Raw genomic sequence first — 9320 nt, 5'->3', positions numbered from 1 at the left:
TTCCCTTCTTTTTTGCCTGCTATCCATAGGCAGTTCCAAATGTGGATTTCAATCCATCACACGGTCAAATAGAGAGGAGAAAAGGGAAAACAAGTTTTTTGATCGATAACTGAATGATTTTTTTTTCCAAAAGAATAAGAGATGTAAGATGCAGGAGTCGTTTAAACTTCTAATACAATTTTTCCGTCATGAGATGGTCATCGGTTTCGATATGAATAATGAATCAGCTCTCGAAGATAGTAGACATAAAGCAATTGCTGATCCGTGTTGCTTTCTGCACCACAATTCATTGCCATAAATGAAATGGGTTGTGCAGACAATAGCGATAGAAAAATGCTTATGGTTTCGTATGTCCATATCATTTCCAACATGCTTCTAAATCCATTATGCAAAAGACAGAAGTGGGTTGTTTGTTTTGAACGTTGCCAAACCCTTATCATATTTTTCGCCCCTTTCTTTTTTTTTTCCGTTTCGCTCCGAATTTCGTCTGACAGCGGGGTAACACAAACAGATCAGCCCTGTCAACTAAATAAACTGAAGAAAAAAGAGAAAATTTTTATTTTCGGTTTCAAGCATTTTTGTAAATAAATAATTTTTGTTATTGCGGTAACGCATTTCTCGTGTCGAATGAGAATGGCAAACACTGGCTCCCCTTGAAGGTGAATATTTAAATACGTAAAAGTTGTTTACTCTTTGGAATATTACACTTACGTCTAATACGTGGTATTTTTGTTTGGGAACGTACAAGGATCGTCGAATGGATAACTGTTGCGATGGGTATCCTGATTTCCTGCTATCAGTCATGCTGTAGACCTAAGATTGCAAATGGAGAATCCATCAACCCGTATGCATCGGTAAGTCTCGTCACATCATTTACAGTTGTAAAGATAAGATAAGAAACGGCCAGCCATGTTTCACACAACAGTAACAACCTTTTGTTTTGCAGGAATACAGACGGAGGTCAGAACAGGATGTGATGAGAGAAAGGCAAATCCGAGATGAAGTCTGTGGTCTACTTGTGCCTTCCTCATCAAGGTGCAGTAATTCTAGAAAAGCAGATATTATAAAAAAGCCACAGAAAGGAATGATGTTTTATTCATGCACTACCTATGAATTTGTGAAATAATTTTCGATGATGCTCAACAATCACTTGGCTCAACTTTGTTTTTAAATTCTTGACACATTTGATGATTCTTGATGTCTTAACTTTTCCATGAAAATGTTACAAGTTGTACAAACAAATGACAATATTCCAAATTCGAAGTGAAAAACCATCTACCTTCATGTATTTAATGGATGACAGGGAAGCAAGGTATGTGCATAAAATTTATGTTATTGTAAAAAAAAACAAGCCGAGGGAAACGAAAGTGCGAAAGAGTATAAAAATTTACATATAATTAGCTGGGGGGGTTTTCCAAACAGCACTAGAGGTGCGTTTGTTAAAACGGGCTCGCTTGATCTTAAACATTGCGTTCAGATTAGGCTCTTTAAGGAGTTTCGCAGGGAAAATATCTTCACCTTTAAGGAATTTTGCCTGTTGCTCCAACGCGATTTTCAGATTGATACCTGAAAGACAAAAAGCGTTAGATAAGCAAGTTCTACAAGCTCTTAATATTTGAAATTTACTTCTAGCCCAGCCAGGAATCACTTTTTTTGGACGGCTATCATCGTCCGTCGAATCATCTGACCGCATGTCAGCAATATCGTAGTTGTCAGGATTGAATACCTTTCCAGTTTTGGTAATACGCACCTACAGATGAAAGATTTAGATTCATACGTGCACTGCCTCAATAAAATCAACTAAAAACTGCTTAGCTTACAGGCGTTAGCTGGTAGTTATTGGTATTAGACGTAGTCAATGTCACGGTGGTGTTTAACGTGGAGGGTTCGGCAACTGGAGCAACGGCTTTTGTCTTTTCAGCTTCAGCTGTCCTAATAAACCATATGACATTTTTATAAAAAATTCTGCAGTTGATACTCATATTTGACTTCCATACTTCAGCTTAGCTTGTCTTTCGAGTTCCTCCTGTTCTTTCTTTGCGGCTTGCAAACGAAGCTGGGCTTCCTCCTTAAATATGCACAGTCAGTTAACAACCACATTTGTTTTATCAAGGGAAACGAAAACGACATCAGGAAAGAAAAGTATCCATACCTGTTGTTTTTGCAGTTCCTCAGCTTTGCGACGCTGCTCAGCCTCTTGATGCCGCAAAAGAGCTAGTCGGAAACTGGACAAACAATGTAGAAATTAAACGATAGAGCCCTTCAAATCGGACCTGCGAGCCAATCGATTTACCGTTCAGCTTTCTCTTGATTCTCAACGAGTAATTTTTGCTTTAATTGAGCACTCCTTTCTTCCTTGTTTTCCAGTTTTTGTTTTTGTTCTTCTTCTAGTTGCTTGGCTCGGAGAGCACGCTGTTCCATAGCACGCTTCGCACGAGCCTCTTGTTTTCTAAAAGGCAAAATCAAACGATTTACAAAAACATACATCGGGTGAAGAAAAAAGAATTTCATACCTTTTTTGTTCTTCAGCCTTTGCTCTCATCAGCTCCTCACGCTTGCGTGAAGCTTCCTCCTCCCTTTCCTTTAGCCGTTTAAGTTCTAACTCTTTACGCTTAAGTTCATCTTCTTCGGTAGCTTTAGTTGGCATTGGTCCTACTGGCTTGGTACCCGTAAAAGTACCTACGCCTGTCACTACATTTGTCAAATTTTTCGCTTGTGTCATGGTCACATTACGATTCAGTGAGGAACTTGATGAGCCCGACGATCCAGGAGCACCAGCGAAACGGAACTGTAAATATAGAAGAAATATTGAAGCCTCCTTCTAACAAGGAATTTGGAACAGTACAAGCGATGGAAAAGCATTTACCTTGCTCATTAATGTTGCTGCGTTTTTATTTACATGGACATTTGGCTGAAATTAATAAAAGGGCAAAGTTTGAAAGCGGAAACCCATTAAACATAAGAATTGTGCTTACGCTCTCGGTAGTTTCATTTTGCACCACGCTATTCATTAGCTTGTTACGAGCGGCTGCAACAGCAATATGCTTAGCCTTGTCCAAACTTTTACGTGCCAAAATCTGGGCGACCGACTATTTCAGACAAAAAAAAAAAAAAAAAAAAAAAAAATTGGTAAGTAAAATAGAAAAGATGTGACTGCTTGTCCACCAACTTGTCTTTTTGTTTTGTTTTCTTTTTCATCCGAAGTATCCAAAACGAAAGTGCATCGCTTGGAATTAGCCTCTTTAGGTTTCTGCGATTCCGGTTGAGGTTTCTCAATGTTGCTAGCAGCTTCTTTGAGTTGCTGTCTGGTAAGTCGCTTAAGAAGAACACGAGCTTCCGGAAGGACGCCCGTCATACCAGAGCTGCTGGTACCTCCGGTTGCTGGTCCACTAGTACCCAATGCCGCTTCAAAGGCCTCTACTTTGGTCTTGACTGACGAAGCTTTAAAGGGGCTGGTAATAATATAAGAAGTTAACAAAATACTAGCTCGTTGAAATTTACACACCATAGTTTGTTTTTACCTAAAAACAACTTTCGGGGTGAAAATTCTTTTAATCGGAGAAGAGTTCGTAGGATTAAGTTGATTATTGGTATTTCTTTGAATGTGTTCTTGAAGTTTTGAAGGTGTTTTCACCAAACGAGGAGAATTAGCAACGACTGTGTTGGAAGGACGGGCTGAAGTCCTTTGGTTGCGGGTTACGCGGGGGCTACATACCACCGTCGTGGTTGTCACTGCAGTAGCCACAGAACTTTCTTCGACCGGTTTCCGAGGTTTACGCAACTTTTTCTTGGGTAGGGTTTCTGATTGTTGGACATCCTCTTGGTTGGATACTGGGCGTTGCTGTTCCTTTGTCTCTTCTGTTGACGGTATATCTTCTATTACTTTTTCATTTTTTTTAGGTGGAAGGATAATCTTGTCATCATCGCTGCTTAAATCAAGTTTTTTAGCAACTTTGCGTGTAGGTCGAACTTTCTTCGGTGGTTCATTTTGAACAACAGCCGTGACCGGCACTACAGGCGCCAAATCAGTAGGACTGTGAGTTTCTGGTTGCTGTTCGGTTTGTTTTTCCGGAATTTCTATTGCTTCGCAAATCTTGGAATCTTGATGACTGATTTCTGGTTCGGGTGCAAAATTAACTTTCAACGTTCCATTTTGGACATTTTTACCCTCTGATTCTGAAGTTGGGTTGGTTGTCTGTAGAGGTGGAGACATTATTTCTGATTTCAGAGTAATTGTTTGGTTAGATTCATGCTTTGCTTTGGACTTATGGCCAATTGGGCTTCCACACTCCATGTCAGGATATTGGCTTTTGCTGTCAGAATCATGAACAGACACATTAGTAGATTCATTTTGATCAATAGTTGGTCGTCTCATTTTATTTCTCAGATTGTTAGCCATCATGACCGATTGCTGAATTTTTGATTTTGCAACCTGTAGAACAATATTGTAAATGTATGACAAGGAACCTTTTCATTTTGTTTCAATTTAGTTACACATGAGGCTTGGCGTTTTGGTCGACCACCAACAGTGTCAATTACTTCTTCATCCTCATGTGAGAGTTTTCCTTTTTTCATGGGTACATCACTTCCAGAATGGTTATCATTTAATTGTTCTTGAAGAAAGCCCCATTAGTAAAAACTTTGGTAGAAAAGATAAAAGTTGTACCATCATCCTCATTGAGAAATCTTTTCTTCTGCTGTCTCTTCTTTTTCCTGGCAGGAGTCTTCGGCATTTTGAACTCCTTAGCACATAATTTCTGCTTCGCTTTAGCTGGATAACTTGCCAACCATTCAAAGTTTTGCTATTTCAAAATTTGGTTACTTGGAGTCAGGGTTTTAAATAAACATGAATTTCTTACTTCATTTTTACTGATAGCTGTGTTCAGACTAACCTCTACAAGGTCAATAAGACCTTTAAGAGTTAGGTCAAAGTCGTAAATTTCCTTTACCATTTCTAAAGCAATTTAAATTCAACCGAAATCGGTAATGGAATGTCCCAATGGTGCCTTAAGCACGATAAATATGAGGAAACAATTCTTGCAGAAAATGTCCCAAGAACGCAATTGCTTACTTTAATTCGGCGTGCAAAACCAATCTTTTTAAAATATCCCCTAAAACGTTAAAACGAAAACGCAAAACTTCGACATTTGGCGGTAATAATCAGACTAAACACAGAGACCAACAAAAACTGAACAGCGCCCTGTATTGAATGCGGTTTGAATTTGAGAATAACGGACATCTCTCGCTGCATTGCCATATTCCACTTCCAGACATTCTTTTATTTACCAAATTTGGATAAATTTGTTTCATAAAATATACGAAAATTATCAACAAGCACATTTTGTTAATAAAACGATTAATTCACTCAATTATTTTTAATATTAATAAAGCTGGCATTTCGTATGAAGTCATCTACCGGCCAAAATAAATATCATCAGAAAACAATGCCATCTAGCAAGGAAAATCTTACTGAGACCAATGGGTCTAGTTTTTTGTTTTTGCCATACGACTTATCTGTATAGAAAACGAAATAAAAAATAAAGCCCAAAAAAAAAAAGAGTTTCACATACAACTCTGTAAAATTCCAATGATCTCCAAGACCATTTAGAGGGACCATTGGGCATATAATTCTTTTAAACAATTGTTTTGCCTGCCGTTAATCTTTCGGCAGAGCCGAATCAGATTTTCCACGGGCATATGCCCGGATAGAACCAATCGAAGCTGAAGATCGGCTACCAAGCATACGGTCAAAAAGTGACGGGGTTGAGTGTGTTGAAGAGGAGGATATTGGAGGTTTCGACCGCCGTCGAGCGGAATGAACTTCTCGTCCCAATTCGACAAAGGCATCCGCAATACTCGATACCTGTTCTGCAGCAGCCACTTCGGCAAAGTAACATTCCATTTCCTTAGCCAATTGTTCACCTGCATACAGACATATTAAACTAAAATAAATCTACATTCATCAATAACAATTGAAAAAATTAACCTACACAGCTACCGGGATATCTTATCACGACAATTCCGGTATGCGGAAACCTGTGCCAACTATGCGATAACTTATCCTATCCAATCCCCTTTGCCTCAAATCTTTTGGCTGTCGCGGATTCTAGTTTTTTTTTATTAAAAAAAAAAAAACTGAAAAAAAAAATCCATTTCCTTCATAGCATTTCTAAAAAACTGCAATCTCATAGGATTTCGTAACCAATGCAACGGATATGAAAATGAAAACCTGATTTCTTTTTTGACAATGAACCTTACACGACTCTAAAAATAATAGCTCATCGCTCAAAGTTACACCCGCAGGGGGAAAAAAAAATAGCAATAACAAGAAAGGCAAACAGAAAGATGAAATAGTGTTTTGGGAGGTGGGCCAATTTCGACTCTTGTCACGCTTGTTGTTAAAGGCTGAAGGCGGATCATGTCTCTTGTCGCTATTATAAAATGGTGCGAAAAAAGAATCTGTCATAGTTGAAAACTAGCGCAAATATAGGTGCTAACCGTCATAGATAGTGACTATGACGTCATGTTTTTTTTCTGTTAGCAGCGATGAAACAGACAAGAGCGTAGGCTATACACAGCCGAACGAAAAAGTCAGATGCCCTGTCCGGCTCGTTCAAGGCTAGCACACGAAACAGATGGCAAAACAACCCTAAATTAGCTTTTCGCAAGGTCATTTTTTTTCTCTTTCCAGACGAATAATCATCGGGGTCGAAGACTGAACAGAAATCTGCGCAGCAGCAAAAAGGGAGATGAGCCTGGTTGAAGGATAATAATTACCTTCATGTGTGGGCACCTGTCTGAGGTGAACCATATCTGCCTTGTTACCCACCAAGACACATGGAATGGTGTTACTGGCAGTGGCCGGTTGTTGGTCAGCTTTACTGTGGTTGGTGCCGATGTTGCGGATCTCGAGGACGTGCCGCTTGAATCGTTGGATGTAGTCGAAGCTGGCCTTGTCCAGTATCGAATAGACGAGGAGGAACCCATCAGCCCACTGGATCGAATCCACCGCCAGGAGATCCTTGTCCGACTTGATGAGAAAAAGAAAAACACAAATAGATTTTCACGAAAAAAAAAGAAGAATACTCAGTGAGTGATGTTGAAACTTGGCTGGATGCCCTTCACATTCATCTCTTTTTTGTTGCTTGGTATTAATGAATAAGTCTTGCAATCACATGCAAAACAGAAACGGCACAGAAAACTTTTTGTTTTGACAGTTAAATGTTATTTAGCACATAAATCTATCATAAACAAAATAAAAATAAGATTCTAATTCGCTTACCTTGGGACACGAGTCGAGGATTTCGAACAGGACTGGCTCGCCATTGACCATGGCCTCGTGCTTGTATCGATTCTCTGTAACGTCGTGATTGTTACGGGAAGAAATAGAAACATACAACATTAGAAATGAAAGGAGAAAGCTTTCAGAAGATGCGCCGTGACGTCTGTGCTGTACAAATCTCGTCACGTTCACGCTACACAAGCAGTGCGCAATTTTACACCTCTCTAAAGGCTTCTAAACAAAGCTTAGCTCTCTGTAGGCTTTCGGGGGTTTCAATGTTTAAAGTAGGCACAATCAAGTGACGATTATTGTATACACACAACAACAACAAAAAAAAAAAAGGAGTTGCAGTGTATACACAACTTTAAAGTGTACCAAAGCACTGAAATTTTTTAACACACTAAAACAAATGGGTACGAGTTTACATAACAATTTTCTCATTTAAGAAAAAACTTTTCATGACTTGAGCTATATTTACCCGAATGGTGATCGTACTCGCCGATGTAACGCTTGGTTAAGTACCTCACGGTCAGAGCTGTACATAAAACAGGAATAATACATCGTTAAATTCTCAAAATTAAAAATATTTCCTTTTCCCAGTTTTTATTTAGCGTGACTTTGTGAAATTAAAAAGAAACCTAATTTTCACGAAGGAAAAAGGGTCGAGGGCAGAAATACAAACGCCAGGGTCTCGTGACCGTAGGTTAACTGTTTTGACTACTATGCCGTTCGCTGTCAAGCCCTGCTGGCTTCTCCATTTGTATGTAAGAATAACAGAGAACCCACGAGGAGGGACGTCTACAGATTACGTCGAAAGAGCAAAGAAAAAAAATTGAAGAAAAATGATAGAACACAAGCTCGTCTCTTCGCGTCTACGAGGGGAGAAAAGTGCATAAACAACAACAAATGTGACGACCAGATTCCATCAAGAATAGATCTTACACTATTTTCTCTTAATGACTAAAGAAGTCTGTACGTGTCCATGCTTTCCCTTTTTTTTTTTTTAAAGAGACCACTAACGAGTTTCAACTTGATGTCAAACGAGAAAAGAATGTGACCTCTAATAAATCAAAGTCCTTCATAACTCCTAATTTGTCAAGTTCATTCGCAATGCCAACAAACGGTCAACGTAAAGGTGAAATACATCGGGCGGCCGTAGCGTACGCATTTGTTATTGTTATTATTACTACCCTCTTGCATCTGACATTTACGCGTAGACAAAAGTTTGCAACAATAAAACAAAAAGGAGCGATGGTGGATGAAGCCAAAGAGCCCGCAAAACAACAACGGCTCTATTGTCTCCCTTTCGCTATTGTGTTGCTGGCATTCCGATGACACTACATCCAGCAGTTAATGACCAGTAGAGCTTCGCTGGCTGTTTTGTTGTGCCAAGAATGTGTTGTTTGGCTATGTGGGAAGAACTATGTAGTGGCTGGATATGTGGCAAAGTAATCAAGGATGAACATTGATTGGAGAAAAAGAAAACTCTCTGCTAGCATAATGGAACGGCAACTTCTTTTTCGTGCTAAAGTCTCTTTATCGATCCTCCCTCCCTCTTGACATTGAGGACTTACTTCACACGCCGAACGGCTGAAACACGAGATTCGAAAAAAAAAACTGAAAAGGTTCAAATTCTGACCTGATTTGCCGACACTGGGGCCTCCAACAACCAACACTTTGATTTCACTGAGCAAGGATTTCTTACGTCGAATGCCTTTAATAGGTGAAGAATTCATGGTTGCAGAATTCAAAAACGATAAATGACTTTTTCGTTCAAGGAAACGCGAAAAAAAACGTGGAGACCGAACGGAAGGCAAGGATCGACTGGCGCTCCTGCGACCAATACCAAAACACACCGTGTGAGAGACAGGGAAAGAGGGGAAAAAGGAGGGGGGAATAACAACAATTCTAAAAGCGGGTAAAGAACGTGAAGAGCCGACGAACTGAAATCCGACAGAAAAAAAAAAATAAAAAATAGAATAAAAATAGGTGGTGGTATAGCAGTTCCGCGTCTAAGTTAAAAAATCCTTTGGCTGCT

The 9320-nt window shown here is 39.4% G+C and overlaps 2 protein-coding genes and 1 long non-coding RNA gene across 3 annotated transcripts; 1 reads left to right on the top strand and 2 right to left on the bottom strand.

Annotated features, from left to right (window-relative positions):
• Positions 1 to 486: 486 nt before the first annotated feature.
• LOC132088356 (uncharacterized) lies at positions 487 to 1202 on the top strand. Its single transcript, XR_009421853.1, has 3 exons — positions 487 to 659; positions 749 to 854; positions 947 to 1202. It is a non-coding gene; the product is annotated as an uncharacterized LOC132088356 (long non-coding RNA).
• Positions 1203 to 1276: 74 nt separating this feature from the next.
• Positions 1277 to 5085, bottom strand: LOC130688569 (inner centromere protein-like). The gene is made up of 14 exons (XM_057511554.2): positions 4860 to 5085; positions 4667 to 4802; positions 4495 to 4613; positions 3522 to 4432; positions 3170 to 3452; positions 2976 to 3089; positions 2867 to 2911; positions 2514 to 2788; positions 2294 to 2449; positions 2153 to 2225; positions 1998 to 2068; positions 1821 to 1932; positions 1627 to 1750; positions 1277 to 1566 (listed from the first exon to the last, which is right to left on the bottom strand). Exons 1-14 carry the CDS (start codon positions 4950 to 4952, stop codon positions 1388 to 1390), a joined length of 2691 nt encoding a protein of 896 aa, XP_057367537.1. The 5' UTR covers positions 4953 to 5085; the 3' UTR covers positions 1277 to 1387.
• Positions 5086 to 5184: 99 nt separating this feature from the next.
• Positions 5185 to 9319, bottom strand: LOC130688578 (ras-related and estrogen-regulated growth inhibitor-like). The gene is made up of 5 exons (XM_057511564.2): positions 8922 to 9319; positions 7761 to 7817; positions 7283 to 7356; positions 6778 to 7030; positions 5185 to 5922 (listed from the first exon to the last, which is right to left on the bottom strand). The coding sequence occupies exons 1-5, from the start codon at positions 9016 to 9018 to the stop codon at positions 5657 to 5659; spliced, it is 747 nt and encodes a 248-aa protein (XP_057367547.1). The 5' UTR covers positions 9019 to 9319; the 3' UTR covers positions 5185 to 5656.
• Between the last annotated feature and the right edge of the window lies 1 nt (position 9320).

This window comes from Daphnia carinata, chromosome 9, assembly GCF_022539665.2.
Source record: "Daphnia carinata strain CSIRO-1 chromosome 9, CSIRO_AGI_Dcar_HiC_V3, whole genome shotgun sequence".
Taxonomy (NCBI): domain Eukaryota; kingdom Metazoa; phylum Arthropoda; class Branchiopoda; order Diplostraca; family Daphniidae; genus Daphnia; species Daphnia carinata.
This window is presented reverse-complemented; position numbering and strand designations above follow the sequence as displayed.

What these genes read in the sequence shown, in the direction of transcription:
- LOC130688569 (XM_057511554.2), bottom strand. Translation starts at nt 4,952, where the DNA reads ATGGTAAAGGAAATTTACGACTTTGACCTAACTCTTAAAGGTCTTATT. An exon ending in ATTTCTCAATGAGGATGATG is followed by an intron (nt 4,614 to 4,666) that starts GTACAACTTTTA and finishes GCTTTCTTCAAG; the next exon opens with AACAATTAAATGATAACCAT. An exon ending in AAAATGAAACTACCGAGAGC is followed by an intron (nt 2,912 to 2,975) that starts GTAAGCACAATT and finishes TATTAATTTCAG; the next exon opens with CCAAATGTCCATGTAAATAA.
- LOC130688578 (XM_057511564.2), bottom strand. Translation starts at nt 9,018, where the DNA reads ATGAATTCTTCACCTATTAAAGGCATTCGACGTAAGAAATCCTTGCTC. An exon ending in CCCCAGTGTCGGCAAATCAG is followed by an intron (nt 7,818 to 8,921) that starts GTCAGAATTTGA and finishes TTTTATGTACAG; the next exon opens with CTCTGACCGTGAGGTACTTA. An exon ending in TCCTCGACTCGTGTCCCAAG is followed by an intron (nt 7,031 to 7,282) that starts GTAAGCGAATTA and finishes TTTCTCATCAAG; the next exon opens with TCGGACAAGGATCTCCTGGC.